The 17107-nt window shown below is 45.3% G+C and overlaps 1 protein-coding gene across 2 annotated transcripts in view; it reads right to left on the reverse strand.

Annotated features, from left to right (window-relative positions):
- The window catches only part of COL5A2 (collagen type V alpha 2 chain), a 186965-nt gene that overhangs the window by 46383 nt on the left and 123475 nt on the right, over positions 1-17107 (reverse strand). For both annotated transcript variants that reach the window (XM_053360184.1, XM_053360191.1), the window contains 7 exons: positions 13975-14028; positions 13208-13261; positions 11945-11989; positions 8972-9025; positions 8554-8598; positions 4368-4421; positions 57-155 (listed from right to left, as the gene is read on the reverse strand). In XM_053360184.1, the coding sequence (XP_053216159.1) occupies positions 57-155; positions 4368-4421; positions 8554-8598; positions 8972-9025; positions 11945-11989; positions 13208-13261; positions 13975-14028 (405 nt within the window). The remainder of the gene's footprint in view (positions 1-56; positions 156-4367; positions 4422-8553; positions 8599-8971; positions 9026-11944; positions 11990-13207; positions 13262-13974; positions 14029-17107) is intronic.

Consider the following 17107-nt stretch of genomic DNA (forward strand, 5'->3'; position numbering starts at 1 on the left):
CAACAAAAATTAGGACTCATGAAATGCTCAGGTTATGAAAAGTCTGGTGAACTTACAGGAAGACCAAATGTTCCTGCAGGACCTGGCAGACCTGTTTCACCTCTTTGTCCCTGAGGACCTTCTGGACCACGTGCACCTGTTGGACCAGCTTCACCCTGGAAAAAAGGTGGGGGAGAAATGCATTGTTTCTGAATATTAACCACCACCATTAAGAGAAAGATCTTGACAATGATTGACAGCTCTGGGATTAAACTGCAAAGAGAATATCATTGTAGCAGAGCAGCAGTCTAGTTGAAGTTCATGTGGTGGGACCCAGCCATGAAACCACTCTCCTGAAACTGCTGTGGTTAGCGTAAAGGGGACCCCAGACCATTAGGTCCAGTCGTGACCAACTCTGGGGTTGCGACGCTCATCTCACTTTATTGGCCGAGGGAGCCGGCGTACAGCTTCCGGGTCATGTGGCCAGCATGACTAAGCCGCTTCTGGCGAACCAGAGCAGCACACGGAAACGCCGTTTACCTTTCCGCCGGAGCAGTACCTATTTATCTACTTGCACTTTGATGTGCTTTCGAACTGCTAGGTTGGCAGGAGCAGGGACCGAGCAATGGGAGCTCACCCTGTCACGGGGATTCGAACTGCCGACCTTCTGATCTGCAAGTTCTAGACTCTGTGGTTTAACCCACAGCGCCACCCGCGTCCTCAGCTGGTGTGGTTTCAGCCTGCCAGATGGGGATGGGGCAGGGCAGCAGGGGCCACAGGGGCACACCCATGGAGCCAATTCCTTTTTAAAAAATCCAGTTTCCCCAACTTCCAGTTTTCCATGTATAATGCAGTGAACACTTCCAAATAAAGATGCTACAGAATCCATGCGATAGATGCACATTCATTAAAATAATATTCAAATCATGTTAAACGCTATAAACTTGCAAAAGACACATTGCATATGTTTGGTGAATCCCTTAATGCAATGTGAGATCATTCCATCGAAAATAAGAATCTTAGCCAACACTTCTTTAAACAAAAAAGAACAAAAACCACATACTTGCTGCCTTTCGCCAAGTTCCTTCACATGCCGACATTGTTTCGGTCTGTCCCTATTCCCTGCTCCCGCCCCTCCATTAAAAGGATTATTACTTAATCCCTTAAATTACTGCATTGACTAATGATTGTTTAGCAAGAACGGCCAACTGTAAATACAGTGCAAAACATCTGCTAGGCTGATTAGTCCTTGCGCTGTTTCTCTCCAAGGACATGGCGACCAGATGTTTGCGGTGATGAGATTTTAAGAACTTCGGGACAGAGAAAAAGTTCAGCAGCTCGGCCTCCACCACTCCGCAGAGCGACGTCAGCAATGCTTTCTCTTTTGTGCGCACACAGTAAGGAAGAGGGGAAAGTACAGAAGGGTGCTAGGAAAGCAAAGAACTTTCTTCCCACTAAGAAGTCTTTACGGTCCAAGTAAGTACCTGTTAATCCCAGCTGGGGAAGGTGGCCAACCCCATTAGCATTGCCCAGTTTTACATTCCAGAACATGGGTGGCCAGGTGGAAAAAGAGGACAGGGCTTCTGAACCTTTAATAGTTCTGTAGAATAGGGAATTTGGGCAGGCATAGCTCATGCTGTGCCTTGATCAATCAAGGGTTGGCTCCACTGGTGCTTTTGCAACACACTAACCTCACCCAATGGGATGCGGGTGGCATGGGACGCAGGTGGCACTGTGGGTTAAACCACAGAGCCTAGGACTTGCTGATCAGAAGGTCGGTGGTTCGAATCCCCACGACGAGGTGAGCTCCTGTTGCTTGGTCCCTGCTCCTGCCAACCTATCAGTTCGAAAGCACGTCAAAGTGCAAGTAGATAAATAGGTACCGCTCCGGCGGGAAGGTAAATGGTGTTTCCGTGCGCTGCTCTGGTTTGCCAGAAGCAGCTTAGTCATGCTGGCCGCATGACCCGGAAGCTGTATGCCGGCTCCCTTGGCCAATAAAGCCAGATGAGCGCCGCAACCCCAGAGTCGGTCACGACTGGACCTAATGGTCAGGGGTCCCTTTACCTTTACCTAACCTCACTGCCGCTTCGCCCCTCCCATACGCTGTGTCCCATACGCAGCAGTGACACAGGAGGCAGAGGCGTAGGAAAGGGAGTGCGGTGGGGGCGGACCACCCTGGGTGTCATTGCTGAGGGGGCTGACATTTGGTGCGCCATGCACCCGTGACTCCCAAGCCTACCCCGAGCCATTGGGGGAAGGGGGGAGCCACGCTGCTTTGCCGGCGGCCATTGCCCCACGCTCCTAGGCTGCTGAAGGAGGCAGGCAGGGAGAAGATGGGAAGGAGGCAGGTGAGCAAAAAGCAAAGAGGGAGGGAAGGAAAGAAGCAAAAGCTCCCTCAACTCAGGACCCAAATGCTGGAACACACAGGGGGAGAGGTAGGTGTGAGAGCGAAGTTGGGGGGGGGGATTTAAGTGCTTATGCTCACAATGTTAAGTAAATAAACCAGAAAATAACACTTGCAAATGTAAGTATCTTATTTTTCCTTCTTTTAAAAAGTTCAATGTGGAGAGGTGACAAAAAAAAATTCTGCACCAGGTACCACCTGACCTTGCTACGCCTCTGGTCGGAGGTCTGGCGAGCACCACTGCCTTATTCCACAACCGGTAGATCACTTGTGAATAGGACAGGGGCACAAAAGTAAAATGTCACTGCAAATGTGATGTCACCCCAATCGATAAGCACTCTGAATTTCCTTGGAATTCTCCATAGCAAGGAGAATTTCCCTTAAGTTCTCCTCTTGTGGTCAAGGGCTCAGGTTGGGGCGATAAAAACAGTGGCCTAATTCTAGGCCCCATCTAGTCTGCACAACACACATGCTTACACACACACATATAACGTGCTTCTTTAAGGGGAAACAGGCGCTGAAATGAAATGAAAATTCAGAGCAACAAGTGCAAATAATGGCCCAACACAGACTAATTCAGTATATTTACAGGCTTTCCCCAGTTAAAACTATTCAGAACATACAGTCCATTGGGAAAGTGCCCCCCCCAAATATCCTTTGAAATAAAAATACAGTGGTAGGAACTTTCCCCAGGACTCTTCCTCAAACCACTTGCTTGCGCCTTTAGGCTATAAACAATGCCAACTTTCCTATAGACCCAACATTCTTAAATACAAAGTTTAAAAGCACACTAGAAAAATAACCGTGAGAAAACTATAGCCTGCCAGTGAGGCCATATTAAAAAAATGAAGTAATAAAAGAAAGAAACTAGATCCAGCATTATTAAAAACTAATACTATCCTAGTGTTAAAGATAGGGGTGTGTTTTCACTATTATAATTCTTTCATCTAAATGGACCTCTCTTGTAGGTGGGGGTTTTTTTTAAAAAAAAATGTTGAGCATGGGAGATGAGCTAACACCAACTTTGCATGAGAACAGGGCTGCTTTATGACACCATATAAATGAGGAAAACCTGGCTGTTTAGCTTTTTCTGCAGTTCATTATTCTGTGGCACAGGAAGAGCCCCAGGTGCATTGCCAACTCCTGTTAAAATGAATTGCACTTCCAGCTGTTTCGGCTTCCTAAGGGATGCTGCAACCAGATCTATCCAGCTAAATAACACCACACTCACAACCTTAAAAAAGGGGGGGGAACACGCAATGCATATAGAAGCTTCGCTCAACAGCACACTTAAATCTCTTCTGTGACTTCGCTTCTTAATATTATTGTCAGATATGTTCAAACAGCCTGTGCCCATATTAACTTTGGCAGTAAAGCAGTCTTTGCTGTTCACACAGTTGCTTCAGCAAGGAGTTAATAAATGCAGGTTCTCTTTGCCTCCAGGCTAAGAAGGAAAGGAGAAGCTGATCCTTATTCCCATACATAGGCCTGGTTCACACCACCGCTTTAAGCTAAACCATGGCTTAGTGCTGGAGACTCTCAAAGAGGACATTGCAGCTGTTTTGCTCCTCCCTGGCCATCCTGCTGCAAAGCTGTGCATGGTTTGACTTAGCATGTCATCCAAACCCAGGTTCACGGTTCAGCTCTCCCAAACTACAAGCCATTAGCCTTAGGACACACCTGGCCATAATTAATGGTTAGTTTGGAGAAAGCTAAACCACGACCTCATGTTTGGATGACGCACTAAGACCAGGATCTAGCGACAAATGATGGATAAACTGATTGTTTCTACACCAAATAATCAAGCACGGCATGGCTGATTTTGAATCATTGGGGTTTACTCCTGAGTAAACTTTCTTAGAATTGGGGTGCCAGGGATATTTTATCTCCTTGTTCTGAAACAAAAATATGCATATTAGAAGATGCAGTACAGAAAAAGTGGAGAGGTATTTCCCTAACAGAATCGAACCAAAACATGACTTACCTTCCTGCCAGGAATGCCTGGAAAACCTGGTGAACCAGCAATACCAAGGGGACCCTACAACAAGGAGATAGTAAACATAATTGAGCACATGTTCTCCTTATCATCTCTACCAGACAACATGATGGTGGGGAAAAACATACTGGGCATTTAAAAGTCAGCCTAAAGTGGTAACTTGCACCAAGATGATTAGCTAACCACGTGTACTACCTTTTCTTCTGGGAAAGGCTGGTTTTCCAATGATTATGCAGATTTTCCCAGTGAATTTACAATGTGATTGAACATGGCTGCTTGACCAACATGCAGCTGCCAACCCAAGCTCCACAAGGACATCTGTCCAATGTCAATAAATGTTCTTCACAAGGAACGAGCAATCCCTGATAGATCTCTTAGGGCAGCAAACTACAACCAAGATATTTGAAAGTACTTTGTTGTTGTTTAGTCGTTTAGTCGTGTCCGACTCTTTGTGACCCCATGGACCAAAGCACGCCAGGCACTTCTTTCTTCCACTGCCTCCCGCAGTTTGGTCAGACTCATGCTGGTAGCTTCGAGAACACTGTCCAACCATCTTGTTTTCTGTCGTCCCCTTCTCCTTGTGCCCTTCATCTTTCCCAACATCAGGGTCTTTTCCAGGCAGTCTTCTCTTCTCATGAGGTGGCCAAAGTATTGGAGCCTCAGCTTCACAATCTGTCCTTCCAGTGAGCATTCAGGGCTGATTTCCTTCAGAATGGAGAGGTTTGTTCTTCTTGCAGTCCATGGGACTCTCAAGAGTCTCCTCCAGCGCCATAATTCAAAAGCATAAATTCTTCGGCGATCAGCCTTCTTCATGGTCCAGCTTTCACTTCCATACATCACTACTGGGAAAACCATAGCTTTTACTATACAGACCTTTGTTGGCAAGGTGATGTCTCTACATTGAAAGTACTAGGCGAGTCCTTTTCAGCATTCAGTTCAATGAATATTCACTTTCTGGGGAGAAAATGAATTATGAATGGGAGACATATTGACATTACATATGTCTACGCCAGGCAAAATCTAAAAATCTAAATAGGGCAACACCTTTATTAACAGCAAACAAAAAAATTCAAAGAAGTGAGGAAGTTTTTTTAGTCATCAGAGCTCTCCATTGAGTTGGATGCCAACGAAACAAAATGTGTGTGAGTGTGTGGAGGGAATGTTACAGCCATTTTTTGCAGCTGGTGTCCGATTGGAATTAGGCCCTCAGCTGCTATGCATGCAGCATTAGTAAACCAGGGATCTTTGGCCTAAGCAGCTGCTGCCTTGGGTGTGTTGACACTGTACATGTAATGGATGAGAGCCCACACTCCTTGTATAGACACCAGCAGCCTGGGACACTGTGAGTCATTTTTTCTTACACCTCTGCCATCATGTTCTAACAGAGTCTTATTGTCATAGCTTCACATGTTGAGAAAATTAAGCACAGGTCAGTCCTGGGATTGGTATTCGATCTGTCAAATCTTCAAAGCTGAAAGCTTGTTCCATAAATATGCAATCCGATATTGGGAGAATCTGGTTTACTGTGATCCAGAAATACTTGGCTGAAACGAGCATTGCGGGCTGAGCCATGGCGAATTTCGCAACAGATAAATGTTAGTATTAAACTCAAAAGAAAATGATAAAATGCTCAGCTTTGTTGGGAAGGTGAGCCAAGTTTCATGTTCAAGGTCTGTAAGGCACATGGAATCATTCCATCAAAATAAAACAACAGCAAAAAACATGATGTTCTGCAGAATGAACCATCATGGATCAAATGTCATAGGACTTCACATCTCCTCAGTTTAGAATGAAATCCATTTTCATATTCATCAGCAGTACCAAGCGTCACCCCTGTGTGTGTGAACTGCTCTCCAGCACTCCTAATTTTAGTACAGTCCACCCAGAAAGTAATATACTGAGACAATAGCAGTGTCTATGGTTGCTATTCTTGCAGAAAAGTTATTTTCCATCCTCTTAGGGAGACTTGGATATTTCTCTGTCATGTTCTTCCACAGAATTAACCAATATTTTCTGGCTTGATATATAGAGGAAAAACTTCTAAGGGCTTTTGTAGTGCTTTTTGTTTCTTTGGCTATGCTGAAGAGATAGATTGTCTAGACAAGCTCTGGGTAGCAGCACACAGCGACCATAAACATTTACCACCACTTCAAAATGTTCACTGCTCCCCAGTGATTTCCTTTCCTTTCCTTTTTGCTGGCTTGGCACCTTCTGGAAGAACAAGAGGCACTCACACACTGTAAAATAATGCCTTGTTATAAAGGACGCTTCTCCTGGCAATCTCAGTAAGAAGTATGATTTGTTCCAGAAATTAATTCATGATGAGAGCATCATTTGCCATGAAGCCTTGTACTGAATTTTCTTAAAGCATCACTACAACAGCTCAACATTCATATAGATAAACAGTGAACCCAGTTCTCCAAACGTCAGCCCTTACATACAGATGAGGAAGGCATCAGCAGGGTTGGGGGGAGCCCAAGGTTTGTGGAAGCACAAAAATAAACACCGAAGAGAGAAAACCCTGAAACAACCCAACAGAAGCTGAGCAGGTTCAGTAGCCACAAAAGGCTGGCTGAAATATAACACGTACTTGTCAAAACTCAGGCTGTGTATACACTATGCCTTTAAAGCACAACCACACATACACACCGCAAAGGATTCTGGGCACTGTAGTTTGTTAAGGGTTGCTGGGAAATGTAACACTGTGAGAGGTAAACTACAGTCCCCAGAATTCTTTGGGGGAGGGGGAGTACTTCAAATGTGCTTTAAAAGTACAGCAGCACTCCCAGTTATCTGCTGCAACACTATTATCAGAATTGGATCTAGCCATTTTGGACTGGAAACAAATTGGACAGACCATCTTGAATCTATGCGTTGACAAGAAGACCGCTCCGCTTGCCAGTGGGGAGGTGTTGCGCACTAGCCATGGGCTCTCCCCATGCACAGCAGGGGCGTAGCAATTTCCCCCCGTCAGAGGGGATTCCTGGCCACGTCATGCACCCGCCGAACCAATCCGGTCAGCCAGGGGGCATGGCTGGCTGCATTTAAGCAGCCATGGGACCAGGAATTGCCTTCTTGGTTTCCTGCTTCGCAGATCTCCCACACTCTTTTCAGGCGTTCGTCATATTGGCCTTGCTATGGACCTCGGTTGGTCGCCTGTTGAGGGGACCTTGTAGCAATTGTCACAGCTTTGTAAGGTTTGGCATTAGGCATTGGTAAAACCTGGTTCTGGGGAGGGGAGGTGTCGCCATCACCTGCCCTCCATTTTAAGGGTATTCCGTTAAAGGGATCCAGGGGTGTGGATCTCATCCGAAGCCCGGGTAGGGGCTAGGGCCAGACCACAACCTCATCAGGGACCCTGGGGGAGCTCTCAGTTGATATACATCAACAGGGCTCCCCCTACTGGTGGTTGACCCTTACGAGACTACCTGCATGGCGGGCAGGAGTCAGATATAGTTGGTTCAATTCCAGTGCCTAAGCCAATACCACTCACATTCTGTAACCAATAAAGTTGCGGCCTTAATTTGCCCATTAACCTAAAATACTATGTCCATGTGTTTTATTATTCAACAAATGGGGGAGCTTGGGGCCTTGAAGTACAATAATTGCTTGCCACTTCTATGATGAGCCCTTTGTTAAACTCTGGGTTTATGGGAAGGCTCCGTTTTTATCAAATTAGATTGTATTAGAATGAATGATAAATACTTTTTGGTCCAGAAACTGAATCAGAATCGTGGACCTTAACTCGTGGTGATCAAACCTGGTAGCAAGTGGGGCGCAAGCCAAGCGCCAAGTAAAGATAATGCCATTCTACTGAACAAGAAAGCACATGTGGTCATGTGCCCTAATGTGGCATTGCCTGATAAGAAGCAGGCAGGAGAACAGTTCTGGGGAGGCAGGGGCAAGTGCAGGTCTACCTGACCCTACATCATTCCCCATCCTATGGGCCTTTGCACTCATGTCAAGACACACCAAAAAACAGCTGCTGTCTGTAACACTCAGGCCTTAGCTGGAAGCTAATTTTCCAGAACACATTGTGAAATAGGTTGACAGGGAACAGTGGTGTGATCCAAATGAGTCATGTTCTTTTCTCATTTGAATGAAATGGGACCAGATTGAAAACAACTTGGGTGGAGTGGGGGGCGAAGAAAGATGGACAAGAGCTGCTGCTTACCATTGGCCCCGGCTTCCCTGGCATACCATGAGAACCACGAGCACCCTAAGTAGAAAACAAAAACAAGAAAAATGAAGGTTAGGAAAGCTTGGGAGAAACCTAAGAGGAATATGATGGTGGCTCAAAGACAAAGGCCATAACAGCAGGTATAGGGCAATAGGAGGAAATAAGAGTGGGGGCAATTCCAATGTATCCTTTTCACACACACACACCTTTAATTTTTTTCACTTATGGGAGTCCACCTATTCAGCCAAACTAATATATTGTGGTCACCACCAGGACCATAGATGCCAACTCTATGGGACATGGCTGACCCCCCCACACACACACACCTTGAGGAGCTGGGACTCATTGGACCTCACTGTCGAGCACCCCGTTGGGATCTGTTGGGGTTATTCCATTACAAATAACTACTTACTGGAACTCCCTGTGGTCCAATTCGTCCTCGTTCTCCTGCCATTCCTCGAGGACCCTGCAACCAGCAAAAGAGGGAGTAAAAAAACATTCTAGCGAGCCAAAGTTAAGTGGAGATCACCTTCTATTTACAACTTCACCGCAAACAGTATGCAATCATGTTCTACAACAGTAGTCGCAGGTGAAACAACCTACATGATGTACATTTTTTTCTGTCTGTTTTACTCTATTTTATTACTTCATGTGTTTTATCTCCTTAAGGTTTTAAGGCACAACAACAGAAACAGCATTAAAATATTAAACAACAGAAAGCTATAAGAGTGATAAAGAGTATAGTATCTAGCAGGTAACATTATAGATCCATTCCTAGGCAGGATATATTAGGTTTCCAAGGTCAGGCAAGACCTAGCTATAATAATGAGTTTATTAATGACTACAATAATGAAAACGAACCTCTAAGTCCAGGTAGACATACAGAAAGGGTTGTTGCATGCCTCCCTTGTTTAAGTAAGGAAGAGAATAATCACTCCCAAAAGATATCAAAGGCTGCAATCCTAACCACACTTTCCTTGGAGTAAGCCCCAGTGAATACAATAGGATTTGCTTCTGAGTAGACGTGGTTCCCCATGATATTATTGTAAAGAAGCTGGTAAAATGCGGTCTTGACTATGCTACCACTCAGTGGATTTGTAACTGGCTGACTGACCGAACCCAAAGGGTGCTCATCAATGGTTCCTCTTCATCCTGGAGAAGAGTGACTAGTGGGGTGCCACAGGGTTCTGTCTTGGGCCCGGTCTTATTCAACATCTTTATCAACGACTTGGATGATGGACTCAAGGGCATCCTGATCAAATTTGCAGATGACACCAAACTGGGAGGGGTGGCTAACACCCCAGAGGACAGGAACACACTTCAAAACGACCTTGACAGATTAGAGAACTGGGCCAAAACAAACAAGATGAATTTTAACAGGGAGAAATGTAAAGTATTGCACTTGGGCAAAAAAAATGAGAGGCACAAATACAAGATGGGTGACACCTGGCTTGAGAGCACTACATGTGAAAAGGATCTAGGAGTCTTGGTTGACCACAAACTTGACATGAGCCAACAGTGTGACGCGGCAGCTAAAAAAGCCAATGCAATTCTGGGCTGCATCAATAGGAGTATAGCATCTAGATCAAGGGAAGTAATAGTGCCACTGTATTCTGCTCTGGTCAGACCTCACCTGGAGTACTGTGTCCAGTTCTGGGCACCACAGTTCAAGAAGGACATTGACAAACTGGAACGTGTCCAGAGGAGGGCAACCAAAATGGTCAAAGGCCTGGAAACGATGCCTTATGAGGAACGGCTAAGGGAGCTGGGCATGTTTAGCCTGGAGAAGAGGAGGTTAAGGGGTGATATGATAGCCATGTTCAAATATATAAAAGGATGTCACATAGAGGAGGGAGAAAGGTTGTTTTCTGCTGCTCCAGAGAAGCGGACACGGAGCAATGGATACAAACTACAAGAAAGAAGATTCCACCTAAACATTAGGAAGAACTTCCTGACAGTAAGAGCTGTTCGACAGTGGAATTTGCTGCCAAGGAGTGTGGTGGAGTCTCCTTCTTTGGAGGTCTTTAAGCAGAGGCTTGACAACCATATGTCAGGAGTGCTCTGATGGTGTTTCCTGCTTGGCAGGGGGTTGGACTCGATGGCCCTTGTGGTCTCTTCCAACTCTATGATTCTATGATTCTATGATTCTATGATTCTATGGTTAGGCTTGCAGCCTTCATGCCTAAGATCTGAAGTGCCTTTGATCTGTGATGGTATTCTGCTAAGATTTTCCACACCTTATTGTCCTACCCTCTGACTGCTGGAGGTTTTCTTCACCTCCACCTGGTAGCCACTTTATCAGGCTGAAAGTGATAATATTTACTCACTAAGATATCTTCCCTTTCTTTTGGCTTCAGGCATCATGGCTAGAAATATCAGTCTGGATGTGCTTACATGCTTGAATAAGAGTTACTGATATGAGCAAGTTGTGCTAAGTAATGTAAATTGTCAGGCTTCAGGGAATCGGCTTCCTCCCCCTGTGGTAGCAGATAAGCAGAACTAAGGAAAGGGAGTCTTCTTACCAGTTAGAAACTTTAATAATCACAGCGAGAGAACAAAGAACCCATCTCCTAAAATGGCGGTGCTCCCAATTAAGGATCCTGCTCCCTTACGTCCCTATTAATCTACGTCACTCCTATGTCTTGTAATCTGAGCTTGTACCCTCTGTGCTTTGTGTGCTTTCTGTTCTGCCACTTTCTGAGCTCTTCTTGACCTTGGGGAGAGCAGAGGAATGCTTTCCAGAGACAGTGAATCTGTTAACTCTCTCTCTCCCAGTGCATCTTCTCCTAGCTGTTCCCCATCCAGTATTTCCCAGCTTCTGCCTTCTGAACTATGTCCCTCTGCAAACCGCTGTTCCAAATCTATACGGTCCTCCTGCTCCTGGGAAGATTCAGGATCCTGATCAGGAGCAGGGGGAGGCTCCCACCATTCCTCTTCAGTGCAGCCCTCCTCAACATGGTCCCTGACATAAATACAGTTGGGGAAACTCTGGTCCTCCAGATGTTACTGTGCTGCTAAGTACACAACAGAGAACGACAATAGCTCTGAATTTTTATCCATGGAGGGGCATGGGATGAGGAAACCCAGTCCCACCCAATCTATCCCCAGTGTGTTCAGCTGACACACAATTCTCCCCACAACTGAGGACATTAAGATATCACTCCTAAACATATTTACTAAGGGGGGGGAGAGAGAGATGGAACTCATTTTAGTAAACATGCATAAGAATTGCAGAGTCAAACAACATTAGAGAAGATTGATCAAAGTAATTAACGTTATTTCTTCAGCACATGGACTGGATCCATGCTTGCCACGATATCGCAACAGTAAAGCATTCAGGGTGGCAGGAGAAACAGGAACCATAAATAATACAAATGACACTCACCATAGGGCCTGGTGGACCCATCTGACCCGATGGACCAAGTTCCCCCTATAAATTCACAGAAAACACAAATGCAAAAGTTAGGAATATTTAAATTGCCTCGGATAATAACCTCATCACGCCATTTTGTACTATGTTATGCATAAATGCAGCACTGTTACTTATGAGTAGTCCTTGGTTTAAACACTACCAGAAGCACACTCATCTTTAAACATCCTGAGAGCATCCCATAATTTTGCTTCTCTGAAGCATGCATTTGCTTTGTCCCTTAAACCTCTACTGTTGAGAGGAAAACCACTGTCCCATGCAGCGGTCCCCCTAACACTGGCAGCAAATGAAGAAAGCAATTTGCATTCCAAGTACCATAAAGCTACAAAAGTGGATTCTGCAACAGATGGCCCCAAATGAGGCATTTGGTTTCAGAATCCCTGTGCTGGAAGTCTTTTTTGGAGAGTTGGGCCAGATCTACCCACTGGAAGATGCTAAAGAAAACTTCCCTCATGAGTCGAGGAGAGTCTTCTGGTACTGATAAAGAAGTAATGGGTAACTCATTACATCAGATAACTACAGTGGGTTACATACGCTTCAGGTTACATACGCTTCAGGTTACAGACTCCGCTAACCCAGAAATAGTGCTTCAGGTTAAGAACTTTGCTTCAGAATGAGAACAGAAATTGTGCTCCAGCGGCGCGGCAGCAGCAGGAGGCCCCATTAGCTAAAGTGGTGCTTCAGGTTAAGAACAGTTTCAGGTTAAGTACAGACCTCCAGAATGAATTAAGTACTTAACCTGAGGTACCACTGTATATCTTACACTATATTTTGCTTTGTTTTTCTTCAGGTGTGTAATTTCAAGGGGAAACGGTAAACCAACGATTAAGGATGGCCTACACTTCACAATCGCCAGAGGAAAGCCACTTGATGCCACTCCATTTGGGCCCCACGAAACATAGGTAGAGCGGTTTATACTCTGAATTGCCCCCCAATGGCTGAAGAGCTTCAACACTACATCCAGCTCTGTTTGTAGGTGGCATGGAAATGTGTCACAGGGTGGAGCAATTCACACAGCTGCTCTATGCATTATGGTGCTGAGGTAAGGCAACCATTGCAAGAAGCTTCTGCTGCCACCAAATGCAACCTGGCTTCCTCTAATGAGGCTCATTAATCAAAATCCTGCCCCTAGTTATCCTATGCATGAGATTTGATCATTTCAAATTCCTGACAACACAATCAAGCCATTTCCCTGTAAAACCAAAAACAAGCCATTACCTTAGATCCAGTGGCTCCCATTTCACCCTTAGGGCCTTCGAGTCCTTTATGTCCCTATGACATATATACAAGAATATTTAATTTTTAATACTCAAAGAAGAATAGTTCATCACACTCGCACACACATTATGTGCCTGGTTGACCACAGGGCAGGGAGACAGAGGAGGCATGGAATGCAGTTAGCTTTATTCAACAGAAAATAACAATACGGTAGAGTCCTCTGGTTTGCCTTAATCCAGCTGAGACATTGCTGAAACTGACCACCAGCTCTGCCCTTCTCCCTACAGCCTTTTACTCTGGATCCCTCCTAAGCAGACAAAGGCTACGGTGATGGGATGGGCTTCTGCTTTGGGCCTGTCTGGTCCATTGCTCAGCCATGTGCAGCACTCTCCTTGAGCAGGGTATCAGATGGGGAGATTGGCCAGCAGGACTGGGACTGTCCTGGTGTTGGGTAGCAAAGGCAATTTCTGACTCCTCTCTGTCTGAATCTGCGCTCACACTATGACTTTCAACCTCTAGCCCTATCCTGGAAGGGCCTACTTCTTCTGAACTCTCCCCCACGCCTTGATCGCTCAAACCCCTCGCTTCTAGAACCTCCCAGCTTGTCCCTGCTCTTCAGTGTCCCACCACCAGGATCGGGGATCTAAGTCGTCATCTTCTGTCTTCTCCCTGGTGGGCTCTTGGGTGGGCTGCTCCCACCACTCTTCCTCTTCCAGCGAGTCCCTGATACTAAAATTGACCAGGAAAGCAGAAGTGGTCACACTTACCCTATGGCCCTTTAAACCTGGAAGGCCAGGAGCACCAGGAAAACCGCGAGCACCCTGAAACAAAGAGAAACAACTCATAGTTACATAGGTGGTGTATATACCAAGTCAGACCATTGGTCCATGTAGCTCATTATTGTTTGCTCTGATTGGTTAGCAGCTCTCTAGGGTTTCTTGACAGCAGTTTTGCCCAGCACTACTTGGGACCATTCTACATGCAAAGGATGTGTTCCACCAAGGAGCTATGGCCCAAAAGATGTATCCCATTTATCCTCACAATGAGCATGTGAGGCGGGTTAGGTTGAGAGACAGTGAGCACTCCATGGTCACCGGGTGGGCTTAGCAGGGATTTGAACCCTGGCTTCCTAGGCCCTAGTCTACACATCTACGTTCACACAACATGCAAGCCTGATGTAGGGAAGGGGTGAGCAGACTTCAGGCTCTTTGAAGAACTACTGTGCTTTTCAGTAAAACCTACCAACCACCACCAGATGCAAAAGACATAGGAGTTAGAATTCAAGAACAGAGTGCCTCTGAGCATACGGTGAGCCTAGGTGTTTGTTTTCAATAGCAAAACTAAGCTGAACTCACAGTCCTTTGAAGCAAAAGTACACCTGGTTAGCTCTCTTCGCTTCAGCAGCCTAATTTAGGTGAGGGAAGTCATTTTGTGGTTGTTAAACATTTGGGAGTCATGAAACCTTTGCCAATCTACTGCAAATCAATAGTTTTGGCATCTTCCTCCTCCCTACTGAATTGTAAGAAAATGAGCTCAAGGAGGTTCAGGCAGGGCCACACCCTGAGCTAGCTGAAAAGCATAAGACTGGCAGGTGGGGACTTCTTGAGGGTAGACCAAGTTTACTGGGGCTGTGTCCTATTTGCTCTAGCCGCCGCTGAGGTTCAGAGTCCTTTTACATGCATGGAAACAAAACAGCTAGAATGCTTACTGAATTATTTTACACAAGAGAGGTAGACTTTTCATTACCAAAATGAAAGAGATATACGACTACTCTTTAATTAAACAAATCTAGTGGGAAATCATTTTGAGGACTACAGACCCAAAAGCAATTTTTTCTTTTACATGACAGCTGTTAAACCTCTGTCCTGAGTCAGCTATTCTGCACCAAAAAAAGACACAATTGAAGAAGCGAAGATGCCCCTCCATGCTTCTTCCATCTAACTTCTTGTGTCATCTACTGAACAATTTTTTTATTATTCATTAAATGATCACAGATCTAAAAACGCATTTCTTTTGATATGCTTTTACCGATAATAAATATATGGTTGTTGTTTCCTTTATTTATGGTTTTATGGCATATCTTCATTTCTTTAAATGAACTTCTATATTACGATGTAGCTCAACAGCGCCACCTAGAGTGTGTGGAATTTCACACCCTCACAGTGAATCCTGAATAGATGGTCATCCACTGTTTTATTCTTGAACACACATCAAGTTAAGCTTTTTTCCACAAAGGCTGGCTTTAGACATTCAAGTGCAATGTCATTAAGAAGGTAGTAAAAGGTAAAGGGACCACTGACCATTAGGTCCAGTCATGGCCGACTCTGGGGTTGCGGCACTCATCTCGCTTTATTGGCCGAGGGAGCCGGCGTACAGCTTCCGGGTCATGTGGCCAGCATGACTAAGCCGCTTCTGGCGAACCAGAGCAGCACACGGAAACGCTGTTTACCTTCCCGCTGGAGCGGTACCTATTTATCTACTTGCACTTTGAAGTGCTTTCGAAATGCTAGGTTGGCAGGAGCAGGGTCCGAGCAATGGGAGCTCACCCCGTCATGGGGATTCGAACCGCCGACCTTCCGATCAGCAAGTCCTAGGCTCTGTGGTTTAACCCACAGCGCCACCCGTGTCCCAAGAAGGTAGACCTACTCTCTAAGTTGATTTCTGATTGATCACAGAGACTATTGACATCAGAGATGAAGTGTATCTCACGAATGGGGCAAACAACCACCCATTACCATTAAGGAGCTGGCATGAACTGGTCTCAGGTTCTTGTAAATATGTGAAGCTTCACCCCGTCTTTGCCTCCTGGAACCAACCAGCGAGGTGGTCTCTCTCAAAACCTCTCTTCTGCAAAGAACTTTACACATGCTCCAAAATCCAAGATGCTGCTCAAGCAGGTAGGTAAAGGGTAAAGGACCCCTGGATGGTTAAGTCTAGTCAAATTTGACTATGGGGTGTGGTGCTCATCTCGCTTCAGGCCGAGGGAGACGGCGTTTGTCCGCAGACAATTTTTCCAGGTTATGTGGCCAGCATGACTAAACCACTTCTGGCACATCAGGACACCATGACAGAAGCCAGAGTGCACTGAAAACACCATTCACCTTCCCGCCACAGCGGTACCTATTTATCTACTTGCGTTGGTATGCTTTTGAACTGCTAGGTTGGCAGGAGCTGGGATTGAGCAACAGGAGCTCACACCGTCACGGAGATTTGAACCGCTAACCTTCTGATTGGCAAGCCCAAGAGGCTCAGTGGTTTAGACCACAGCGCCACCCGTGTCCCTACTCAAGCAGGTAACACATTACTAGCTACATTAAACTGATTTCACTGGTTTTATTTACAAGCCTATGGATGTAATTTTCGCCTGCCCCCTTTCCTTCTCTTTTCAAATGAATTGTCTTTTATACTTTTGGGTCATTTGAAATAATTGTTTCTCACTAAAACCTTCCACATGTTCTAAGGACAGCATAATTAGGGAGCCGGTATTCTGCAGTTATTTCACAAGATCTGGAGAAATTTATCTCAGCTTCACCTATAAAAACATAGGTATGAAAACATACAGAGCTAGACCTTTGGGCCATCTGGTTCAGTACTGATTACACTGTCTGCTGGCAGCTTTTCAGAATTTCAGGCAGGGTGTCTCTCCCAGCCCTACCTAGGCACATTGGACATTATACCTGAGACCTTTTTCAGGTAAAGCAGATATTCTACTGCTGAGCCAAAGCAGCTCACTGACCTATTTCGCAGTGTTGCTTATGAGAAGAAATAAGGAAGCCTGAGCTTTTTTCACTCTCCCCTGCACAGGCTACAAATAAAATAAAATGAAATAAAAAATAAAATAAATAAAAAATAAAAATAAAATATCTCCCTCCGTTTAATCTGCCTTACTTTAATTTGGTT

The sequence above is a fragment of the Podarcis raffonei genome, chromosome 1 (genome assembly GCF_027172205.1).
Source record: "Podarcis raffonei isolate rPodRaf1 chromosome 1, rPodRaf1.pri, whole genome shotgun sequence".
NCBI classification, from domain to species: Eukaryota; Metazoa; Chordata; class Lepidosauria; order Squamata; family Lacertidae; genus Podarcis; species Podarcis raffonei.